At 36.7% G+C, this 26689-nt stretch overlaps 1 protein-coding gene across 1 annotated transcript in view; it reads right to left on the bottom strand.

Moving 5' to 3' along the window:
- Window positions 1-3972: 3972 nt before the first annotated feature.
- CAPS2 (calcyphosine 2) overlaps window positions 3973-26689 on the bottom strand; it is a 47299-nt gene continuing 24582 nt past the window's right edge. The window contains exons 8-17 of the mRNA XM_029954624.1: window positions 26241-26360; window positions 21004-21078; window positions 19813-19908; window positions 19631-19724; window positions 16069-16187; window positions 14421-14494; window positions 12786-12940; window positions 10233-10352; window positions 7330-7426; window positions 3973-4148 (exon numbers count right to left, since the gene is read on the bottom strand). Of these exons, the coding sequence (XP_029810484.1) occupies window positions 3973-4148; window positions 7330-7426; window positions 10233-10352; window positions 12786-12940; window positions 14421-14494; window positions 16069-16187; window positions 19631-19724; window positions 19813-19908; window positions 21004-21078; window positions 26241-26360 (1126 nt within the window). The remainder of the gene's footprint in view (window positions 4149-7329; window positions 7427-10232; window positions 10353-12785; window positions 12941-14420; window positions 14495-16068; window positions 16188-19630; window positions 19725-19812; window positions 19909-21003; window positions 21079-26240; window positions 26361-26689) is intronic.

Here is a 26689-nt window from a genome sequence, read left to right as displayed (position 1 = left end):
TAACTGGAGCTTTTTCTCCTTATCAGATATTAACACTTTCCTGTCAACCCACTGGATTCTCTTTGCTCTTCTCTTGCTTGGCTTGTTACACAGGTTCAGTTCTTCTACTTTTTCACTTTCACTATAGATTTTCGTCTTTGCTGGCCAACCTAATGGTGACTTCAGCTTATCACAGCACATATTTTATTTATGCAAGGACTATAAACCATAATCTCACATCTATATGTGTGCTAAATACTGGGCAGTAAGCAAAGCCCATTGTACACAATTCTCTCCTGAAGTAACTCACAAAAATTTTGGAAATCCAAAGTAATTTAAAAAATGTGTCTTATAGCTGTGTCAAACCTAAGGATTATTCTAAGTAACTTTACCTGTGCAGAGTCACTGGTTCATTAAGAACATATGTTAATATACTAAAATTTAAAAGAGGAACATACACTTTTACCTATATTATAGTCTAGTTGCTCTATCATTCAAACATATATTCTTTCCTAATTAAAATATAGATCAAAATTCCTAAATCGTACCCTTTGTTTTCTAAGAAACTGTGAGTTTTCCCAAAAGTTCTATAAAACTTTATTAATAAGAGTAGAGACACTAAAATGAATATATAGAATTCAATAAACAGTATGGCTCTTGGGAAAGCAGCTCCATGCCACAAACAAGGAGAGACTTTTTAAAGATCTAGAGAATGATAAAGTACATTTGGTATAAAATGCAAGTAACATCATCACAATATATAATTTCACATTTAATATTTTAAAGTCAATCAAGAGAGATTTGAGACTCTCAAACTGTTAAGAATTCCAAAGGTCAGTTATTATATTGTTGATGTTTGAAAATATAACTATGTAATTAAAAGTTCTATTAAACTGAAGACAAAATAATGGATTTTATTATACCAAAATCAAAGAACAAGGCAGACAGTAAGGCAAATGCAGAATGATTTATTGGGCCAAGAACTATAATCTAACAAAATATACAGATAACATATTGAATATGTATTCCCTGACTCTATATTGAAATAACAGTGTAGAGTAGAAAGAAATTAACTCTTCTTAAACTCCTATATAGATAAACTTCTTGCAAACAGACACATGTGAAAACTTATATTGAGTGTGATGGCTTATTTAAAAGTAAGCTGTAACATTAACAAGTTAAATCCCAGAAGAATCTTCCCTTTTCTCACAATACAACAACCTACACAATACATTTTCTGATTATATTCACAATATGACCCAACAATATTAAGAATAGATTTGTTATAAAAAATAAAATTTTTTCAATGAAAAACAGTACATGCATATTGAGCACCCACAAAATTAGTCATTTTAATATGAGAACAATTTGTAGGTTTTAAAATAACTATAGTTGGATGCATTTTTCTAAGAAAAAGAATGTGATTCAGAAATGGTGTTACTTACTATACACTTACTATACTTACTATAGACTTATTTCTGGCAAAATGTCTTTCAGCATATTGTTTTAACTACAATAACCTAATTGGGAGGGAAAATTCCAAGAAATAAAGAATTTAGCTGGTGAAAATAGCACTAAAATGTTTGTACTTATGTTCTTTCTGGTATTTAAGTAGTGAGTTTTAGTACCTACTCAAATCTTGAAAAAGTACTACTTTGAACTTACTGTGTTCACACACATCACACAACTGGAAATGTTGCCAACGGGATGGATGAATAATGCCAAAGGTCATATTCCACAAAACATATATTTTCATTTTTGAACCACTTATTTTATTCAACATCATTCTTTTCTAATTTATGTTATCATAATATACAACATTTAAAAGTATGAACTTGGAAACAACTGAGTTATCTCTTCTCTCTGTATTTCCAAGCAGAAGTGAGAAGTGAAGAAGAATTTAGAATGGATAATTACAACACATCTAATCATTAAATAATATCTATTGAGAAGAAAATGTTTCAGTTGTGTTAGTATAACAAAAGGAGGTATTTAAAATAACATACATTCATTTTAGGACAGGAATATCCTTTTACATTTTGTTCAGAATTACTAAACTATCCCTTAGTCCATACATGTGATAATGCACTTTTTTGAGATCTTTATTTAAAAACTCAGAAAATGTTCCCCCTTCCATTCTACATCATTTCTAGCTAACTAGTAATTCTGTGTAGGTAATAAGGACTGCAGTTAAAAATAGAATAAAAGAAGAACAGAGCTGATCACTCAAATAATTACATTGTGCTCAACTGGACCAAAAAAAAAAAAACCTTAAAAACAAAAAAACCAGCACATAATTTAGAAGATTTCACAAGACAAGTCAGTGTTTAAATAAGCATTTTAGGGATAAGCCTCCATCATTCTAAATATTTATGTTACAGAAAACATCTACAATCACCCCGCAGGAAGATTTCTCTTGGATATCCTTTAATTCCTTTAACATTTTCATATGTTTGAAACAAGCTGAACTATTGGAAGTCTTACAGACTTTGGGCCCAATTCCAATCAATCAGATTGAGAGTGCTGGCAATCATATTTTGGGAAGCAAGTAGCAAAAAACAACAATGGATGAATAACTTGGTTACTGTACAAATACTCACTCCCACATAGTTTAATGAAGATGTAACTTTCCTATGAAACTACTTAAAAATGACCTTTAAAATCCATTCAAGATAGGTAATAAATCAAGAAGGGCTTTACAAACTTAGAGACAGGCAAGCACACACACATGCATATGAATGTACATATACCCCTTCATCTATCTTTCGGATTTCTCTTTCCCAACACAATCTTTATGAGAAATAAAAAGTCCTAGAAAAATATATTCCAGCGTTTGACTGTATTTTACAATCACTTCATCTCTCCTTTAAAATGCTTTGTGCTAGGCAAGGGAAATGAAAGCAAAACTGAACTCTTGGGACCTCATCAATATAAAAAGCTTCTGCACTGCAAAGGAAACAATCAAGAAAACTAATAGGCAACTGACAGAATGGGAAAAGATATTTGCAAATGACATATCAGATAAAGGGCTAGGATCCAAAATCTACAAAGAACTCACCAAACTCCACACCCAAAAAACAAATAACCCAGTGAAGAAATGGACAGAAGACATGAACAGACACTTCTCCAAAGAGGACATCCAGATGGCCTACAGGCACATGAAATGATGCTCAACATTACTCATCATCAGGGAAACACAAATCAAAACCACATTGAGATACCACCTCATGCCAGTCAGAGTGGCTAAAATAAGCAAAACCAGAGACTGTAGATGCTGGCGAGGGTGTGGAGAGACAGGCACCCTCCTACACTGTTGGTGGGAATGTAAACTGGTGCAGCCACTCTGGAAAACAGTGTGGAGGTTCCTCAGAAAACTATCCATAGAACTCTCTTATGACCCAGCAATAGCAGTGCTAGGGATTTACTCAAGGGACACACAAATGCTGATGCATAGGAGCACATGTACCCCAATGTTCATAGCAGAACTGTCAACAATAGCCAAATCATGGAAAGAGCCTAGATGTCCATCATCTGATGAGTGGATCAAGAAGATGTGGTGTATATATATATACAATGGAGTATTACATGGCAATGAGAAAGAATGAAATATGGCCATATGTAGGAAAGTGGATGGACCTTGAGGGTGTCATGCTAAGTGAAATAAGTCAGGCAGAGAAGGACAGATACCATATGTTTGCACTCATAGGGCTAACAGGAGAACAAGAGAAACCTAATGGAGGACCAGGGAGGGGGGAAGAGGGAAAGAGAGTTGGGGAGAGAGAGGGACACAAAACTTGAGAGACTACTGAATGCTGAAAACAAACCAAGGGTTGAAGGGGGAACGGGAGGAGGGCAAAGAGGTGGTGGTGATGGAGGAGGGCACTTGTGGGGAAGAGCACTGGATGTTGTATGGAAACCAATTTGACAATAAGCTATTTAAAAAATAAAATAAAATAAAATGCTTTGTGCTGAAGACACACTCATTTTGAAAAACTAAATCCCCCATGGAGTACGTAAGATGTTAACAAAATCTTCATCACTTACTACCCCTATACTTAGACCTTCATAGTAATCTTCAAATTCACTGTACGACACTTCCTCAGACTTGCTGCAGGCATCTTTTAGTGTTTCTAGAAAAGATAATTTGATGTCTTCCTCTGTGGAATGGCCTGTAAAATAGTACTGACTGTGAAACATTCTTCTTAAAAGACTAGTGAAGTAACTGATGACAATAAAATACTTAATCACCTTAGGAAATCTCTTCACAATTTGAAATCTTATGTCAAACTACCCTCCAATTTATTTAAACATTTTTTTTCACAAATCAGAATTTAATGGTGATGAGTTTAGTACACATTTGAGGCCTCTTTTAAGCCTCTGATATGATGTATCCAATACATTTAAGCAAAATAAGAGTCACTACTGTAGATATTATTAAATTTCTTAATATTTTAGAGGACTCGGCTTTATTTCCATTAGAAATGAGGAAAGAAGAAAACAAATAATTTCAAAGACTTATAGGCTGTTAATGCAATAATGCAATGTGTGACAAACATCCCTATATTCAGGCATTAGTTATTTCATGAATCAGTTACTCATAATTGCAGCCAGAAAATATTACTGTGAACATAGGATTCAGAGGCCTAAGAAAATCTTTGCTGGAAGAACTTTCATTGGATTAAATCACTCTATTTTAATCTCTGACATTAAGTAAGCTATTTCCACTAGGTTATATTAATTATGATTAATTTCATTCTATAGGAAGATGCTATTGAGGATCACATATGTAAAAACATAATTTTTTAGTTTGTTATTTAAGGAGAGAACATAAAATATCTGATTCAGTCTTTTAATTCATTTGCTTTTTTAATTCACAAAGAGAACAATAAGCTATTTAAATAAGTAGCTCAGATTGTATTGAGGTCAAAGGGAAGGAAAGATCTTAGCCACTACCCTCCCTCCTCACACAGATCTACTCCCAGCCCAGAACAGGGGGAAACACATTCATTAAGTTTTTAATAAGAGGAATTGAAAGACAGAAGTAAACTACAGAAGTGGTCAGGTAATACTCAGATAAAATAGAGGCCCATTAATAAAGGCAAGAAAGGGTCAGAGAAATCTATGTGACTCTCTAAATAGTTTTGGAGTCATACTGTGTTTCAAAATAACAAACTTAAGTGGGAATACCACCTTAATTGTCTAATGAGGTGGGCAAAATTAGGCAAGAGTTGGATCTTTTTCAAACACCAGAGGTTCTCTAATGGACTTGGTAATAATTCATTGTAAAGTGCCTTTTAAACTGAAAGAATACTATTGATAAGATGTTTGCTGTCTTTTAAAAACTTGCATGCAAGGGGCACCAGCTCTGCTGGTTGAGTGTCTGACTTGGTTTTGGTTCATCGTGGTCCCACAACTAGTGAGTTCTAGACCTCCATTTGACTTTGCTGACAGCACAGAGCCTGCTTGGGATTCTGTCTACCTCCTTTCTGCCCCTTCCTCGTTCTCTCTCTCTCTCTAATAAATAAATAAATAAATAAATAAATAAATAAATAACAAATAAAAATTAAAAAATAAAAATAAAAACATGAATGAGAAATAGAGAACAAGTGATTATTTTATTTTAAAAACAGGGGACCGAACAAGGACTAAATATGTATGTTCTGCAGAAATGGTAATATAAAACAATAAAGTGAATTTCTAATTGAATGTTAGTCAAGGATTAAAGTTAATCAAGATCTAATCTATATAAAAATATGTACTTGTTGGCAGAAGAGATTTCCTCCTCTGTTTACCATCTGTACTTTGGGATAAGTGAGTTTTAACACTATTTTTTAAATAAAAACATTTATTTTTTAATTTTTAAAAGTTTTTATTTACTATTTATTTTGAGAGAGAGTGTGTGAGCAGGGGAGGGGCAGAGAAAGAGAGAGAGAGGGAGAGAGAGAGAGAGGCAAAGAATCCCAAGCAGACTCTGCTCAGAGCCCAAGGCAGAGCTCAAACTCAAGACCAGGAGATCATGACCTGAGCCAAAATCAAGAATCGGATGCTTAACCAACTGAGCCACCTATGTGTCCCAACACTTTTTATTTAAATTTGTGTTTCAAATACTCAAGAATTTTATGCCTCCTTTACACTCCCACCCAGGAAATATGTAACTTTTATCATTTGTAACTAACTTTTCTTTCTCTCCTCTTAGAGACCATGAAGTATTTTAATGAACATTGTTAAGTTTCTATTATTTTTACAAGAAATATATTTGAGACATCTTATTTCTATTAAACGTGAAAATAGCTTTTTCTAATAAATTACTTACGCAAAGTAAAAAAATATTTTGTATAGTTAGTTGTGCTACAAAAGCCTTAATTTGAAATTAATTATAAATTTTAAACAATCTATATCCCAGGGACAGGTATGTGAATAGATTATAATTTGTAATAATAGATAACAATAAAGGTTTCTTGTTTCTCTTCTTTAAAAAACAGTAATGGATTTTCCTCTCTTTAAGGCTTTTTATGCCTTGCTAGATCTTCCTTAATGAGAATATAAAGACAAGGTACAGAATTTCTTAAACTAATAAAGGCTTACCCAAAAACAAAAATAAAACCCTCACCAACAATTCCATGACATCTAACAAAACTATTGTTAATAGCCAAATTCGCTCACAAGCGAATGGTTGTGAGCGTGTGGGTTGTGGACCCTCCGGATCGCGTGGCTGACTGGGAGCTAGAGACTGTCGCCACTGCGCGACAGCACCGGAGAGTAATGCACCGCACGGCGTTGGCCGGGGGAGAGAAGATTGAAATCCAAAATTCGAAGTAATTTCTCCTAAGTGCTTATTGTTTTCACACTATCATACAGTCAGAATATCATTAAGTTGAACCATCCGAAGTCGGGGACCACCAGGATGTATGCATGTGTTTTCTCCATCCTCAAATTTTGACGGTCATATGTATGCTCATTACCTCTGTTCCTAGAGAAGGACATTCACTTTTTGCCTTAAATCTTCCCGTGCAAGCAAACACAGTAAAACCAACTCAGAGAACTTGCACATGTAATTACCTGTCCTCTAAATCTATTCTGTTCCAAATCAAATTCCTCACTGTCTCCTCAGTAAGAAATAAAAGTTCATTTTCGGTTTATGACAATCAAAGAAAAAAATAAGCAGACAATAGACCTATGAATTTTTAAATGAAGGTCAAATGGCTCCTATGCTTCTGGTTTAAAAAAATAATTGTTTATTTCCTCCCTTAATAGCCTCAAGTCCACACTGTAAGTTAATATAATTTAAAGATATTACTTTTATTAGCTAACATTTTAGAAATGTAATGCATTTTAACTCATAATAATTACCTGAAATTACTTGAGGATGCTTCTTTGCACAATAACATTTTCTTATATCTATGATAGGCACACAGCCAGTTTTGTTGAAATCCAGTTTCATAAAGGCCTAAATAAAGAGAGATGTTATTTTTTTTTCTATGGACTCATTAGACAAGAGAATCTAGTTCCCTATTCTGAAGAAGGTTATTTGTGAGCTCTAAAGCAGCCAGTTTAAAAGTACTAAACTGGTATATGAAGGAAACATCATGAATCCAGGAAAATACTAGAGCAAATTGATAGGTAATCTACACTCAAGTATTATTTCTACCACTTCCTGGAACCCTGACATTGAGAAAGTAATCTTACCTCTGATGGCCCTGGCTTTCCTCTCACACTTTAGAGTTAAGTACCTTTCTGGTAACTTCCTGCTCTAGAATTTAAAGGAAACTGATAAATGGCCAAGACAAATTACTTTGATTCAAAAAGTAAACGTGTAAATATTCATCACTAAAATCAATGAGAAATTACAATACTTTTTAAATGGCCTGTGTTACTCCATTTCCTAAATTTTAACACTACCTTTTGATATGCCAGTTGTTTTACTACTCCTCTAAGTCAATAAAATTTTTAGTATCATAAAATTAAAAATTTATGGAGAAGAAGAGTGGGTATAAAAAACACAAAACCAACTCAAAACAACAGGCCACATTTGCAAGAGTCAAAACTAGAATAAGTGTGTTTAATCACAATCATGTGTTCACAGAAATATGGCACCTGTAATGGGCGGACTATGTCTTCCCCTAATTCATGTGTTGAAGCCCTGACCCACCGTACACCTCAGAATGTGACTGTTATTTGGAGATGGGGTCTTTGAAGGAGTAATTAAGTTAAAATAAAATCACTAAGGTGGCCCTAACCCAGTATAACTGGTGTCAGTATAAGAAGAGGAGATTAGGGCCCAAACAACCCGACCGAGGGTAAGAGCACACCGAGAAAAGACAACCAATCACAAGCCAAGGAGAGAGGCCTCAGAAGAACCAAACCTGCTGACATCCTCATCTTGGACTTCTAGCCTTCAAGAGTACAAGACAATAAAGTCCCGTTATTTAAGTCACCCAGTCTGTGGTATTTGTTATGGCAGCCCTAGTGAATTCATATAGTACTTTATAACTCTACTTTTTCCCTCTATTCCCAGCATCAAGATTTATGCTTGTACTCCTGATATTCAAACATGTCACCAGGACATGTAAAGCACAAATAAATGCACATTTATAAATATTATGCAGTGAATTCATTTAACATAAAGTTTTCATTGTGTCTTTTGGCCAGCAAAGATAAAGATTTTTATATTTTCTATTTAAGATGTATACCTGATGTAATTGTTTATACTTTTCTATACACAATAGCTTTGTTTCCAATATTAGATACATATACATTTTCTATTAGGTACATATACAAGAGAAAAAGAAACTATGTTGCTCAAAAGTATGCTCTAAAAGTGGCTACAAGAACCTGAGTAATACGTGCCTTTTTATAAAAATCAGGGTTTGTGTTTTGTTTGTTTTTTAAAGTTTGATTTATTTATTTTGAGAGAGTGTGTGTGTGAGCAGGGGAAGCAGAAAGAGACAGGATCCCAAGCAGGATCCATGCTGGAATCATGGAGCCCGATGTGGGGCTCAATCCCACAAACCGTGAGACCATGACCTGAGCTGAAATCAAACATTTAACTGACTGAGCCACCCAGGCACCCTGGGGGTCTTGTTTTTAATTCCAATTTAACACATTTTAATCTTCATTTGAATAGCTAACATGCATATTATAAAAACCAGAGAAACATCTCTAGTCACCATCCTAAGATAACATGTACTGAGCCTTGACACTGGAATAGACACAATGCTAAAATCTGACAGGCTTACTCCTTATACTAAGTCTATGAGACAAAACTAAGGCTCAAAGATACTTGATAATAGATAGTCACATACCTAGTCATTTATGGACGCAGCAATTTATGGAACTAGTAATTTGTGAACCAAACTTTGATTCCAGATTATTTTCTTTTTAAAATCTGTTCCTGGGGCTCCTGGGTAGCTCAGCTGGTTAAGCATCTAACTTCGACTCAGGTCATGAATTCGAGCCCCACAACAGGTTCTATGTCGACAGCTCAGAACCTGGAGCCTGCTTCCATTAGATTCTGTGTCTCCCTCTCTCTTTCTGCTCCCTCACCACTCACACTGTTTCTGTCTCTCAAAAATAAATACATGTTTAAAAAATTTTTAATGAAATAAAATCCATTTCTAAAACATGTATAAATTATTTTGCTTTATCCTGGTAGATTTGTATATGTATGCGTGGTTGTATTTTACTAAACCCAAAACAAATGACAGGCAAAGGGATTTAAAACATGTCCAATGGTGGGGCACCTGGGTGGCTCAGTCACTTAAGGGTTTGATTCTTGACTTAGGCTGAGGTCACATCTCATGGTTCATGGGATCAAGTCCCAGGTCAGGCTCTGTGCTGTCAACACAGAGTCTGCTTGGGATTCTCTCTTTTCTCTCTCTGCTCTTCCCCTGCTTGCATTCACTCTAAATACATACATACATACACGCATACATAAATGCATAAATAAATGTGTTCAATAGTAATTTAATGAAGTTTTAAAATAATAAGCCCTGAGGTGCCTGGGTAGCTCAGTCAGTTGAGAGTCTGACTCAGGTCATGATCTCATGAGTTGAGCCCCAGGTAGGCCTCTGTGCTGATAGCTCAGAGCCTGGAGCCTGCTTTGTATTGTGTATCCCTCTCTCTCTGTCTCTCCACCACCTGCTCATTGTCTCTTTCTGTCTCTCTCTCAAATATAAATAAACATTAAAATTTTTTAAGAAATGAGCCAATACCTTATTAAAAGCAACTATTTAAAGATTACTTAATAATATTACCTTTCGAACAAATGATTTCCTGTACTCATTCATTTCACCAATAATGGCCCGTTTAAATTCTCCGTAATCAACCCTGTCATTGCCATTGCCATTCAGAATTCGCCACGCAGACTCAAAATCCTAGAAATATTCACACAGATAGCATTGTTTCACCTTAAACTTACACATGACCAAAATAAAACTCATCTTAATATATTTTGTTACTACATTAGCCCCAAACAAGGTAACAGAGTTGATTTAAAACTTCCAAAAAGTTATGTATAAATCCAAGCAAAAGCACTAAGAAAGCTTGCAAAGGCACTGAGAAAGGTATTTGAAGGAACTCTGTGGTGAACAGTTCTGTAAGTTAAGGACCGCTTAGGAGTGGCAATGTCACAAGTTTATATTTTAAGTTCAATTCCTTTCTATACAAAAATGCTTACCATTTACTTGAATTTGAGCATTTGATTATGTTTATTGTATTATATCTGTGACAAGTAAGAAAACACTTCAGGTTCTGCAGTGCTTCAAATGCATTAGGCTCACTAGCAGTGTTTCTAGTCTTCGTGTTTCAGAGCACAGAAGATTTGAATGGCTCCAATATTATTCCATAATTCACACTGAAAGGTGTTATTTTCAGTAAAACCTCATGCCAGTTGTTCATTTTACCATTGCCACTTACTCCGCTGCAAATGCACAACGTAGTAGAATGTTCTATTCACAGAGTTCCTAACAACAAAGAGATTACAGCATGAGGTTTTCTTAAACGGAGGTAAATATACTTTCAATGTTTCAGTCAAGATGTTAGCTTTAAGTAAGAATGTAAATAAGGTATCTAGCAAGGCGACTGACAAATAGGTACTCAAATAAGTTCTCTTCCACTTCCTCCTCCTTTTTCAATTAAAATTCCAATAAGAAAACTCCATCGTAAGATGCCCTACCTCCCCGCCACTTTTCAACAACTCCTAATTTGTCTGTCATAATACCTCGTACATGACTGACTTTAATTGTCTGTAAAATGTGCTCCTGAGGTTTGAAATGAGCCTGACGGGGCACCTGGGTGGCTCAGTCTGTTAAGTGTCTGACTCTTGGTTCGGCTCAGGTCATGACCTCACGATTTCATGGGGTTGAGCCCCGCATCCAGCTCTGTGCTGGCAGGGAGGAGCCTGTTTGGGATTCTCTGTCTCTGTTTCTCACTCTCTCTCTACCTTTCCCCTGCTCTCTCTCTCTGCCTCTCAAAATAAATAAACACAATTTTTTAAAAAATAATAGAAATAAGGCATATTCCCATGTAATTGTCTCATGTGAGGTTCAAGGTAACTCTGACCACAGGTACCAGCTGATTGTCCAGGCGAAGCCCGCCCTTTGGAAAAGTTAAACGACCTATTCAAAATCACACAGTTGAAGTAGTAAAGCCAGAACTTGAATCTGTGTCCATAAATTCAACATCCAGTGTTCTTTCCACAAAATATACTATGTCTTGTGACAAGACCATCTGAAGCAAGAGAGAACAATGCAAGAGACTCCCCTATCTGAAACCCTTGAGGTCGATGTGTATCAAATTCACTGTTAGAATAAAATCCAAGTGTAGTGTGGCACACAAGGCTTTAATGTAACAGAACCCTGCTAGGTTTATTTTCTTCATTCTTTTCTTTTCCTTCCTTCCATCCATCTACCCATGTAAACTGACGCATCGTGTGTTTACTCCGCACCTGCTTATGCCAGGGTCTACTTGAGGGGTTACAGCAAGAAACCAGAAACACCTTGGTCTCTGCCCTGATGGAACTTACACTGTGCTTGCCAGAAAAGCCAGAGAAGACTTGCAAAGTGGTATGGAGAAAATAAAATGGTAAATAGTATGGAGAGGACCGGGGATCAGATGGGGCACTGCTTTAGACAGAACTGTCAGCGTAGTGCTCCCAGTGGAGAGAATGATGGAGAATCAGCCATGCAAAGGTCTAGTGTGAGACTGCGCCCAGCATAGACAGCAGGCTGTGTAACAGCTCTGGCAGGGGTGAGGGGGTGAGGGTGACCTTCTGCAATTCCCAGAACAGGCTACACTCCCTCTCCCCTTGAGGCATTTACGTGTGCTTCTCCTGTTGCGAAGTCTCCCTGTCTGATCCACACTCCTCCTCCCCTCTTCTCTGCTTAGCTCCTCCTCATCCTTCAAAAGGCAGCTCGGCTATGCCCTCCTCCAGGAATCCTATGATCTTCCCTCTCCTTCCCCATAAGCTGGCTTGCAATATGTCCCTTGTGTTCTGAAAGCATTCTCTACTTAACACATGTAGTGTCCTGTAACCTTTTTATCTTTTTTTTCCTTTGATTATGAAGACCTTAAGAGTACGGAGTATGTGTTCTCAGAGCTGAGAACAGTGCCTACTTATTAGGCTCTGGTTGAATGTAGGAGGGAAGAATGAATATTGAAATTTTAAAAAATCAACAGGACTTGCAGCTTGATGGCTAACACTGATTATGAGGCATAAAGAAAGAGAGAGACACATGAACTACCAAAATCTCACTAGAAAATTGAATAATACCACATAAGAATACTATGTTGTTCATGGCAGCACATACGTTTTCAGACACTTCTAAGTGAAATACTTTTAGAGCTTGCTTAAAATCTGCCTTATCTAAAAGTCCAGTTCCTTCTTTGTCCAGTTGTTGAAGGTATTTTCCCAATCCAGTCAAAATACGAACACCTCTTTTGTATAGCTGTTCCTTTAGCGCATCTGTTCAGGAAGAAGAGGGATGAAAACCAATTGTTCCATTACACAAACGTATCAAATTACAATTGTCTCTCTTGTAGGAAAATTAAAGCTGATGTAAGTAATATAAGCGATGTGAATATGCAACTAGAGTGTGTGCATGACTGACAAAAGAGTTTGGAAAATAGAATGTTTAGTACAGAGTGTTATATACAAAATCCCATGTAAATATACTAGAACTATAGCACCACTGTGTGGTAGAAGTGCTGTATTTTAAGTATACAAAAATAATGGATCACTTTATCAGGATGAAAATAATCTAAATGTAACAAATAAATTCTTAGTTTTTACTTTCCAGGCTTCCTCTTCATCTAATGATCCCACATCTTTCACCTCTTTCCTCTTTCCTCAAATTATAAAATTGATGCCAGGCAAGTCACTCAAAAACAACGAGTTCAAAATTTCTAAAATAGTTTGAAATCATCCAAGTATAACTTACATACTAAGTAGCATCAAGGCATTAGAGTGCTATCTTATAATTAGACATTTAAAGTAGCCCTTTCTTCTAGGAATTTTTACTCTATATTTTCAAGCTCCTCGCATTCTCTTTGTGGTCAGTGATGATATTTAACACATTTTGTGCCCTCATTACTTAAGAAAATATGGTTAACTTTACAGAGCAGTTATTAAATACAATCAAGAACACGTCTCACTGGATTCAACAGTGACAAATATTGTACCGACCATGTCAGAACAGAAAAAAATAATTTACTAACAATAACATCAAGAATATTGGACAGTTCAAATACCAATCCTGGATAACTTTTTTTTTAATGTCATTTATTTGTTTTGAGAGAGAGAAGCAGGGGAAGGGCAGAGAAAGAAGGAAAGAAAGAATCCCAAGCAGGCTCCACGCTGTCAGCACAGAGCCTGAAGCAGAACTCAAACCCACAAGCCTGGAATGATGATCTGAGTCAAGATCAAGAGTTGCACTGAGCAACCCAAGCACACTGAATTTAAGAATTTTAGAACATGATAGTATGGGTTTTATCCATGAAATGAATAAAATGTAAGTGATTTTTGTAATATATTTGTCTTATGCGTTAGATGATAACCTAAAGAGATTTATAGTAGCCTCTTATAAAAAAAAATGCTAGACTGGGAATAAGATTCATGTTGGGATTCTCTCTCTCTCTGTCTCTCCACCCCTCACCACCACCACTGACCCATTCCGCTGCCCATGTGTGCTCTCTCTCAAAAATAAAAAAAAAGACAAAATTAAATTCTTAACTTTATAATTCATATATAATTATTCAGTTAAACAGAATCATTAAAATAGGAGAAATCTTAAAAATATTTTTAAATATATAAACATAAACTGATAAAAAATAAGCAAATAAGAAATATAAATCAAGTGCCTTTGTTATAAAACTAAGAAATGTCTGGAAAATACTGCTTGCAAAGAGAATGGTTGAAGACTTGAGACTTTGGTAATGACACGTACCTTGGATGGCCTTTAAGACAAGCCTATCACTGGCTTCTTGACTGGTTATATCTTCATGTTCCACAGAATCGGTTCTGCAATTGACATGTTCATGATGATAAAAATATATTGCTTTGCAATTTTGAGTATGGAAACTCTAAGCTCTTCCTGGTTACGAACTCAAAGAAACTCTCAGAGCTGGAAGTGTGCTTAGAGATTAGTCAAATCGCACCTCTGCTTGCTGCTTTAATCCCGAGAAGATTAAATCTGCTACCTCAAGAGCTAAACCTTAAACCTTCCAAGAACTACCTTTAAACGTTATATTCATTTTGTAGCTATTTCAATATTCTTTTAAAATAATTAAAACTATAAAATTTAAAATCAGTTTTAACTTTCAAAGTACAAAAATGTAAAAACGTGATTTTCGAAGGCCAAAAAAAAAAAAAAAAACCCATACATTTGAGCAATACAGGCAAATAACAAAGAAACAGATTTCCTTTAGCCAATTTATGGGATGTGGCCTCTAATGCACATACAGTACACCAATTATTGTCATTCTGATATGCATACAGCACTGAGACATAATCAGCAAATATAGCGTATATACACATATATTCTGTGATTTAAAATATATATTTTATTATATATCCTGATTATATATTTTACATTTTACTTACATATATTACTTATATATAAATATGAATATATAAAAAACATATATTATTTATATATAATACTTTGAGTCAAAACGTGTTATTAAATTAATTTAAATTCTTTTAAATCACAGAATATGTATTATAAAATATGTATAAATAATATATATTGCAATTGACATGTTCATAATATATATTAAAACATACGTATATAAGTAATATGTTTGGGGGCACTGGGTGGCTCTGTTGATTGAGTGTCCAATCTTCATTTCGGCTAAGGTCCTGATTCTAGGGTCACTGGATCGAGCCCCAAGCTGGGCTCTGTCCTGAGTGTGGAACCTGCTTAAAAGCCTTTCTCTCTCCCTCTGCCTTCCTACCGCCTTGTACACACTCTCTCTCTCTCCCTCTGCCTTCCTACCGCCTTGTACACACTCTCTCTCTCTCCCTCTGCCTTCCTACCGCCTTGTACACACACTCTCTCGCTCCCTCTGCCTTCCTACCGCCTTGTACACACACTCTCTCTCTCTAAAATAAAATCTGTTTAAAATGTTTTATATAATAAATATTCTGTGACTTAAAAAATTCAAATTTATTTAAAAGCATTTTTTGATTCATAGCACTTTTTTTTCATTATGTATACCATCCATCCATGAATACTACAAGCAAGTGCTAAAAAAAGCATTACACTAAAAATGTGGGAAACATTATAATACTGTATTACACCCTACCTTTTAAAATTGATTACTTCAGTGGCATTTGGTAAAATAAAGGTGACCTAGCACAGACAAATTAATAATGGAAAATCGGACACTTTGATCTTTATTTTACTATTCCCACACATAAAGTATATTTGAGTACAAAATAGCACATAAAGGAGACAAATTCATCTATGCTTTGTTTTTCAAAAATATAAACCTTCGCTAAAGTCAAAATGCTCTAGGATAGAATATCATTTTAAGATCATAAAAAAAGTATTTTCACTTACTTTCAAAATGACAAATGCGTATTTTACTTACTTGAGAGAATCCAAAGCTATCTGATCAATATTAGTGATTCGAAGTATAAGTAATGTGTTTTCTTTTATGCTTTCTGGAAGTCTCAGATGATCAGAACTCAAAAATGTCAAGTTTGCGCCCTAAAGAAATGAACAGATGAATTATTTATTTTTAATTTTTTGAGAGAGAGAAAAATAGAGAGACAGAGCACAAGCCAGGGAAGGGCAGAGAAAGGGAAACAAAATCCAAAGCAGGCTCCAGGCTCCCAGCTGTCAGCACAGAGCCCAATGCGGGACTGGAATTCACAAACCTGAGATCATGACCTGAGCTGAAGCTGGACGCTCAACAGACTGAGCCAGCTAGGTGCCCCAACTGATGAATTATTTAAAGCTAGAAAGTATATAAGAAGTAACGTACAAATGGGGCGCCTGGGTGGCTCAGTCGGTTGAGCGTCCAGCTTCAGCTCAGGTCATGATCTCACAGTTCATGGGTTCGAGCCCTGCATCAGGCGCTGTGCGGACAGCTAGCTCAGAGCCTGGAGACTGTCTTCAGGATCTGTGTCTCCCTCTCTCTCTGACCTTCCCCTGCTCAAGCTGTCTCTCTCAAAAATAATGAAACATTATAAAAAATTTTTAAAAAGTAAAATACAACTAATACTAAATTTAAATATTCAATTCTGATTATATGTGACATGTTATACTTTTATAATATAAAAAAGTATATTTAGAGAATATTTATAAACCATACAGGTTTCAGCTAATAATATTGGAAATTAAGAAAATAAATTCCCAATCAATTTCTCAATTAGAACAATCAGACTTAACAACTAGTGTGAAAAAAGAACTCCAACTTTTTATAAGAGTGAGAGGAGGAAAGGACAGTTATTTAGTTATGACATCCCTGAATTCAGAAATAGAACGATTGATTCATAAAAGATGTGCTGCAAATTAATGAATCCTGATGGACCCATCCCCCTCCTTCACCTGGTCTTTTGGAACAAACACCACATAAAAGTAAAAGTTGTAACTTAACTGGAGCAGCAAGGTTTTGGTGAAAAAATTCCTATCAAAAATCCCTAATCCAAATTGAGAAAGTTATTATTTTAATTACCAAGTTGCTCAAATAAATGTGGTCAATATGGACAAACACAAAATAAAATAAGGGGCTTAATGATCTCTCTTGAAAATAAGGGAAGAGATTTCTTTGCGTTTTCCTGAAGTATTTACTTTAAAAATCTGTATAGTAGTTTCTCTATTCCTTAAAATGTATATAAATTCTCTTGAAATTATTATATTAAGCAATGAAAGAGACTACATGATACGTGTAGCAGGGTAATCCTATAAGCATATGTATGTATACATATACGTGTGCACATACTTCTATGTGCTCTGAGTCAGGGCATCCAAAGCATACTTGTGAGTTAACGTATGTAGATGCACTTTTGTGCATGTGTGTCTGTGGGCACATGTGCATGTTTAGATGAGTATTATCTTAACAACTGGCACTAAAATTTCTCTTAGGGAGTGTCTGGGAAAAGACCTTGATGAAGCATACAGAAGTGAAAAGGCAAGGTTCAGAATAACCCCTGGAAGGCAGACAAGACCTGCCCCCATCCTCGCAAAAAAAGAAAAATGAACCCAATATTCTTGCATACAGAAATGGAAGACTGTGGGAAGAGCAAGAGGTGGAAGGAGTCAGAAAACGGCAAGGACATAGACCATGGGAAATATTTAAGGGATATATGAATGGGAATGTCTACTGTAAGTTGCTTACACTGATGCAATATAAACCTCCCTCTATTAGGCCCTTCAAAATGTCTGCCACACTAAGGATCACACACACACACACACACACACACACACACACACACGGTTTGTGTGGATTCCTTCCCTTCTCTTTCCTACTTTTCTTTCCTTATGTTCCTCTCTCTCCCTTCTTTCTTTTCTCTTTCTTCGTTCTCCTCTCCATCCCATTTGTTTCTTGGAAATCATAAAAGGGAGCAAAGTTTCACATCTGGCTCCAATAATACAGAACAGGGATAGTGGGAATAAACCATAACTACACTTTATCATTAGAATCAGCAGCTCAGAGCAAGAAATAACTTTAATTCTGGACTCAACATGAATGGGTCTTTCTGCAGCTTGTGAAATGGGAAATGGAGCTGATGTTCTCTAGATCTCAAGAGGCAGGCTAAACTGACATATGTCTAGTGTATTTATTTACTCCAAGTTTAAGATGTAAAGTTTTTCCTCACCCCAACTCCTCATGTAACTAGTCACAACATCTTACTGATTCTGCCTCCTTGAAGGCTTTAAATTTTTTTCTAATTAGCTTCATGGCCATAGCCACTTGCCTAATTTAGGCAGCTCTGACCTCCTTAATTAACATTATTTGATCCAATATGGTTCTTTCTACTAGTCTTCAATCCATTCCCCATATTGTAACTAGAAAGATCTTTCTAAATCACAAACCAGATAATGTCAGCCCCCCTCATCACCTCCACCTCTCATCTTTCAATGACTCCCCAATACATTTTAGATAACTCTTCAATATAAGGCTCCTCTTAATAAGCTCTGATTAATCTCTTGTCAACTCTTACCTCGAACTAAAGTTCAGCCAGACTAACCACTTCCAGTTCTCCAAATAAGCCACCTTCTCTCATGCTTTTGTTCTTTGCATGAGCCGTCTCCTCCACCTGGAAGCCTGTCTCTATCCTCCCCTATCTACTTATCCCAGCCCAGCTAACTCCTTTTCTAGGTCAATGTCAGATTTCCCTCCATAAAAGTCAGGAACTGACTTAACTTATTCACTGTTCTATCTCCAGTGCTTATCCTATGAGTATAGATGTGTTACATGGATGGTCACTGTCGGTAGTGCTACATTTGAGATAATATAAACATAGTAATTTAAAATTTAAGAGCACTAGGGGTGCCGGGCTGGCTCAGTCCTTAGAGCATGAGCCTCTTGATCTCAGGGTCATGAGTTCAAGCCCCACACTGGGCATAGAGCTTACTTAAAAAAACATAAATACAAAATACAATTGAAGAGCACTATACAAATTGTAATGTTACCTAAGACCAGCCCATTCTAGGGAACACTCATTATACACCGTAAGTCAGTAGTTGTGTGAGGAGGGGGATTCACAAGGAGGATAAGCTAACTACCAGATATACCACAGCCCCAGAGGTCAAGTATCCCTCTGCACAGAGAAAAACATGCATCTTCAGGAGACAAGCCTACATTATGTGGAGCATTACTCTTGGTACTATCAAAATAGCCACTTACCTAGTGGTACATCCTTGAGGGCTTTTAAAAGTACCAAGAGACAAGCTCTCCCAAACTTATATTGCAGATGTGCAGGGAACAGTAGAGTGTTACAGGGAATAAATGCTATGCTTACATTCAGGCCACTGGGATCTGGACCGGAGAGGCAGAACCTCCTGGGGAAAGATCAGCCATTAGCCACTCACACAAACGCCCCTGCTCAGTCAGGAATAGAGGTAATAAACTGAAAACTAGAAACCCTATTCCTCCACTCCCCACAGGATCCCACAACATTTGCATACACACACGCTTAACTTACAATATAAAAATCACCAAGTTGGTATTGTTTTCCTTTTCTTCGTCCACACTGATGGCTATAAATGTTTTTTTGAATAAAAGGAAGCACATTTGTTCTAGAAGTTAAATGACAAAAATATGAAGTTAGTCAGCGTCTCTCAGAAGTCATCATCTTGAGGGTTGTAACAATGTTTTATGGCGTACCTATTTTTCCCAAATTGCCGATATTCATAAATTGTTAGGGACTGGTCATGAGTAAAAAAGAACCCAATCAGCTCTCTGCAAGCATCACGTCCATTTCTAGAAAAATAGAATGATATTAAAGATTTTCAAATAGGCCAATTTTCAAATTAAATAATAAACCAGAATCGTGGGTGTCAAAGAAGAGCATAACTCTCTTGAATGTGTGGCAACGCGCAAGGGCAGCTGCAGGCGAAACACGGCCTGGCTCGCTGAAGCGTCAAGTTAGGTAAGATTTGGATGGAGAAAAAGCTTTACCTTACACTGAGATGAATACAGACATATTACAATGTAGATTACTTTTTTGACAAAGACTTTTAAGATAAAGTGAAAGACTTTAAAAAATGTTGACTTTGCAAGAAGCCACTCAAGAATAGACACTTGTCATCTTTGTCATTAATAGAAAGCTTAAGGGCCACCTGGGTGGCTCAGTCATTTAAGCTTCCAACTTGGGCTCAGATCATGATCTCAAGGTTTGTAGGTTCGAGCCCTACACACAGAGCCTGGAGCCTGTTTTGGATTCTGTGTCTATATTTCTCTCTCTGCCCTCCTTCCCTTGCTCATGCTCTCTCTCTCTCTCTCCCTCTCTGTCTCTCTCTCAAAAATAAATATTTTTGAAAAATTAATAATAAAAAAGCTTAAAATCACTAAACAAACGACAATTTTTAAAAACACACTTCACCTTTAATATACACAAAGAACATCAGCATTACGTATGATTGGAAGTTTATAAAACAGAGATAACATATTTGAGAATCATCTTCCTTCTCACTTCCCTGCATCTATCAATAATCTACTAGTAATTTAAGCCAGTAAAAGAAAATCAAATAAAGCAGCTTACAATAAGGTTAATTTTTAAATGGTCTACTATCCTCTACTTCTAGTATATATCTTCAAAAAATCCACTTCTAAGTTTCTTTTTGAAAGACATTCTAAAATCACTTTTTAAGTAACTTCTAATTAAAACGTCTTATTTATACATTCCTAATTCCTATAATTTTTGCAACATACTAATATATATTACCTAAAATGTTCATTCTAAATTCCCATTTTTCATTTAAACATGACAAATCTAATCTCATTATGCTTATTTCTACTTGAAGAGAATATTATTTTTATAAACATAGAATTAGAAGTTTAATAAGTCACCATTACCTTGATATGATCCTACCATCAAACTGTACCTTGTGAGAAAGCATGTTTTCAGTTAATGTAGAATGGGTTTTTATCCTGTTAAGAAATACACTGGTCAATAATTATTTTAAAGTTACGTAAACTTAACGTAAATGATGAAGTTCAAAACAAGAGTTATGTTGATATTTTGAAAAGGCACAGAATGAAGGTGAAGTTATAAACCTCCCTGCCCCCTTTGTTTGAGTGCTCACCGAGGCCTAATCAGAGGAAATAACCCTGAGAGACAGCGTGTAACACATGAATGACTTCTGTGTTGAATGTATAGTATCAAAGTGCGACACAAGGGAACAGCACATCTGTAACTGGTCCTACCTGCAGCCATTTCTAACCCTGTTCTCCTATGCCTCCCTCCAACCATATAATTTGCTTTTTAGACATAACTAAGGGACAAAGTTCTGCCAATGACTTCCAGGAAAGACTTTTTTTCCTGGTAAGAGAGTGGCATAGGAACGGCTCCCGCCCATGAACGTGGCAGGCGTATGCTACTAGGAGCCGCTGCAGCCATCGGGCAGCCCGTCAGAAAGGCCAATAATCTCTTGTGGAAGCGAGCCCAGAGCTGTGACACACCGAGCCACCGCGCCGAAACCAACCGCTACCGCCAGGCGACGGGCTATGCAAGAAAAATAAACCCTGACTTGTTTAAGTCGCTATCGGTCATGTTTTCAGTCATGGGCAGCTGAAAACATTCGTTACCAACATAACAGAGGAGTGGGAAAGAGTGCTGGAGGCGGCTCCAGCCTTGGGAGAGGTCTCGCTCCAAGACCTCGGACTGCTTACTTAGTCTATGGCCTTCAGGAAGCACAAAATGACCTCACGAAGTTTTGTAGAATAATATGAAATAAAACCCAAATGTCCACACGTTGGCACCTTACTACCAGTAATCTCCTTTATATTAAGAAATCTGAAGATTTGGTGATGTGTCTTTCCTGTCCTTCTTAAATAATTTTATGACACTCCAATAAAGCTGCAGGTATAATGAAACTGCAATAATGTAAACAGTAAGTAAGTATATGGCTCATTGGGGTCTTGCAAAGTAATGCTTCTATAAAATCCAAGTCTCTGTGAAAGGTAAACAGGATATAGACAACAAAAGCTTATGGACCAAAGGATTTTGTGAACACAGAGTGGAGCCATGGAAGAGTGGTCATCTCAAGTCAATATAATCCATTAGTATTAATGTGTGTATTGAATGCTCACTACATGCCTAAGAAAAATTCCTAAATGTCAAGAAAATAACAGCAATAACAGCCACTATTTATTGAGAACTTCCTAGACATCAGTCATTATTAAAATCACTTAAATGCACATTGGTCCATTCAATGCTTGCAATAACCCCATGAAGTAAGTACTATTATTCCATCTTACAAATAAACTTTACAGAATCATATACTTAGTTCATGACAGAGCCTAACCTTGCTCATAACCATTATATTATATTGCTTCTCAAAGAGAAATAGAATTCAATTTAACAGTGATAGTTTGAAGTAGTAGCTTCATGGAGTCTAGAGTGTCCATAAAAAGATAAAGAGGTAAATAACACATTTATATTACAAATGGAAAGTTCTATGTTAGATTTTAGGTATCCAGTAAGTAGTACCAAACACTTCCCTCTACCCAAGTTCTTAATCAATAGAAAATAAGAATCCGGCAGATGAAGATCAAAATCTCAAGTTTATTATTGAAATAAAGCTACTGGAAACCATGCTGTAGGAATCAGGCAACAAGCTAAGTCCTTAACACTAGAATGAGGTGGACTAACGCCTTCATTCCCACTGGGTAGGGGCCCTGCAAAATGTAATGCCTCGAGCAGCTTCCACAGGCAGCCGGCTCCCAAGGAAAAGAGAAGAGGAAGGGCTGTCTTCCACCTGCCTATTCCCACTTCAACTCTGTGAAGCAAAATCCTCTTCTTCTCCAGGAAGGATGAATGAGGGAGGATGAAATTCATAAATTTAGTAATTCTAACTAATACCACCATAGTATTTTTCACGGTAATAGGTTCATTCTAAAATTTATATTGAAGAGGGGTGGCTGGGTGGCTCAATTGGTTAAGCATCCGACTTCTGGCTCAGTTCATGATCTTGCAGTTTGTGAGTTCAAGCCCCGAGTCTGGGCTCTGTGCTGACAGCTCAGACTAAAGGCTGCGTCAGATTTTGTATCTCCCTCTCTCTCTATCTCTCACCCACTTGTTCTCTCTATATATATCTCTCTCTTACTCCAAAAATAAACATTAAAAAATAAATAAAATAAAGTTTATATTGAAGAGGAAAGGGCATAGTATATCAAGCTAATATTGAAGGTTAACAAGCTATAGGTATTTACCCTAATAGAAAGCAATACCAATTAAGACAGGATGATAACAGTGCAGGAATATACAACAGGGAGATGAGACTGAAGGAAAAGCCTAGATACCAACCATGTATCTATAATAATTTGATATATTAAGATACAAGTGGCATTACAAGTCAGAGGGACAATGCATTTGTGATAGACAGAGATTTCCTAAAGATGCATAGTACACTAACAGTAAGTGGAAAGATCGATGAACTGGTCTACATCAAAATTAGGAACTCCTATTCAGCAAAAAACACAATCAAGAAAATGAGAAGGTGTCCACAGAGGAGGAAAAGGTCTGTCCAACAAATAATAACTGAAAAAGGACTTGTAACAAGAATATATAAATAAGTTCCACAGATCAACGTGAAAAAGATAACCCACAGACTCGAAGGAAAGTTTCATGTAAGAGGATCTCTATTTCACATAAGAGGATACTGATACGCACCCATAAGAAGAACTAAGATGAAAAACATTGACAATGCTGAGTACCAGCAAAGCCGTAGTGAACTAGCGTCCTCTCGCCGCTACGGGTGAGAGTGCTAATTGCAGCCTCCGCTCTGAAAAACTATTTGGCGGCAGTTTTTAAAGCTGAACATATGCATACTAAATGGTCCAGCAATTCCGCTTCTAAGTAGGTACTGAGCAGAAATGAGTACATATGTTCACCAAAAGGCATGCACCAAAGTTCATGGAAGCACCACAGTGAAACAGCCAAATGTCCATCTACATCCTGAATAAATAAATTGTGCCATATTTATATACAATGAAATACTGTACAGTGAGAACAAAGACAACTATAATTAACAACATGTATAAACTCATAAACATGTTGAGTAAGAGAAGCCAGATACATAGTGTCTAAATTCTGTGATTTCAGTACGTTTACAACAGGGCAGTTACTATCTACAATATCAGGACAGAGAGGTTAGCCGGTTATGGCAGAGGAAGTGGATAAAAACAGAGAGTCAGCACATCAGCACAAGGGGAGTTTCTGGGATGCTCGAAATGTTCTATTCCTTAATGTAGGAACTTGGGGCCTGAGTATTATTCAGTTCGTGGAAATTCCTATGTTGTACACTTAAACTGTGTACACTTTGTGGACATATGCTTTATTTCAATAAAAGTTTATTTTAAAAAAGAAACATTTAGGAGCTCCTGGGTGGCTCAGTTGGTTAAGTGTCCAACTTCAGCTCAGGTCATGATCTCTCGGTCTGTGGGTTTGAGGCCTGTGTCGAGCTCTGTGCTGACAGCTCAGAGCCTGGAGCCAGCTTCGGATTCTGTGTGTGTCTCTCTCTCTGACCCTCACCCACTAACACTGTGTGTCTCTCTCTCTCAAAAATAAATAAATGTTAAAAAAAATTTCTTAAAAAGAAGCATTTAGGGGTGTCTGGGTGGCTCTGTTGGTTAAGCATCTAACTCAATATCAGCTCAGTTTATGATCTCACAGTTTGTGCGTTCAAGCCTCAAGTCAGGCTCTGTGTCCACAGTGTGGAGCCTGCTTGAAATTCTCTCCCTCTCTCTCTCTCTCTCTGTGCCCCTCAATCCCTTCTCAAAATAAATTAATAAACTTTAAAAACAAAAAGGGAAGTGTAGATGTGTTAGCTGAATAATGACCCTCCAGAGTTGTTCATACCCTGCACCTCAGAATAGGTAAGTATGTTGTAATTACATGATTTGATAAAAGGGACTTTCAAGTGTGATTCCAGATTTTGAGATGAGGAGATTATCTGAAATTTTCCAGCTGGATTCGATGCTATCACGCGTGTCTTTATGAGGGAAAGCAGAGGGATACTGGAAGATGAGTGTCAGAGTGACAAAATGCAAGAAAGATGAGCAGCTGTTGCTGGCTTTGAACACAGAGGAAGAGACCATTAGCCAAGGAATAGAGGCAGCCTCTAGAAGCTGAAAGAGACAAGAAAATGGATTCTCCCCTGAAGCCTCCAGAAGGAAGGCAGCCCCGTCAACACCTTGCTTTTAGACTTCTGACCTCCAGAACTGTGATAAACTAGTGTTGCCTTAAAAGATGGTCTGTGGTAATTTGTCACAGCAGCCATAGGAAATTAATACATGATGCCTTAGAGTATTTAAAGGCATGGAAACAGAGTCTTCCAGAAAATAAGAATGAGAAAAAAGATAACAGTTCGAAAGAAGCACTTCTTGGTATGGCCAGCAGTCAGAAAATACAAAAGCACTGCTGCAGGAACTGGTGGATTTTGTGTCTCTTGATGCTGAGGCAAACCATCACCTGCCAGTAAAGCTGTTGACAAATTTAAGTGAGCTGCACCCCAAAACCGGGGAAGGCTGAAGATTTCATAAGCTACAATGTAAAAGCCAAAATAATAATAATAATAAACTTTAAACAATACTAACTTTGAATACATTATATCAATGAAATTCAACACATATAAATGCCTCTATATTTTATATTGTCACATACATTATGTCCTAAGCCTGCAGGGTGGGGTGCCTGGGTGGCTCAGTTGGTTAAGCGTCTGGCTCAGGTCATGATTTCACGGTTCGTGGGTTTGAGCCCCGCATCAGGCTCTGTGCTGACAGCTAGCTCAGATCCCGGAGCCTGCTTCAGATTCTGTGTCTCCCTCTCTCTCTGACCCTCCCCTGCTCATGCTGTCTCTCACTGTCTCTCAAAAATAAAAAACAGGAAAAAAAAAAGCCTGGAGGGAAAAGTATACCCTGATACCTTAAAGTGGCAAAACCGGGATCTGAATTCCAAACTCCGCTTCCCTTTATATAAAAAAATGAAAAAATAAGCCAATAAAAAGGTCTTTTCAGTTAGACACACAAATACACTTTAAAAATTCATTTGTAACATACTACATTCTCATTTGATATAAGTGAATTCTTACTTAGTTTCATGTAGTGTTCTTTTCCTAAATCGAAGAGGTGCTATCTTTGAATCTGGAACGATACAAACACTTTCTTGTCTCTCAGAGGTTAAGTTTTGTTCTGGATCACTGATCACAGCCCTATACAGGAAAATACAAAGTCCGACAATTCAGTGTGATAATACATGACTCTAGCATTCACATATGTGTAAGTGGCTGGAAAAGCTCAACTACAAATGCAAACTTCCACTGCTGTCAGAATTATATATTTGCCAGGTAATGAATGAACCAATTTAATAATTAAAAAATGCTAGCCATAAAAATGTGAACACGACTTTCAACCTCTTTTCCTATAAATATTATCTAAAATTACACTGAAAATTTTGAGAAAACTCTAAGCTTCATGTCCCTCTTTTATTTTTTAATAATTTTATTTTGAGAGAGAGAGAGAGAGAGAGAGGAGTATGCAC

This window comes from Suricata suricatta, chromosome 10 (genome assembly GCF_006229205.1).
Source record: "Suricata suricatta isolate VVHF042 chromosome 10, meerkat_22Aug2017_6uvM2_HiC, whole genome shotgun sequence".
Lineage (NCBI taxonomy): Eukaryota > Metazoa > Chordata > Mammalia > Carnivora > Herpestidae > Suricata > Suricata suricatta.
Note: the sequence above shows the minus strand (reverse complement) of the source record. Positions and strands in the feature narration are given on the sequence as shown.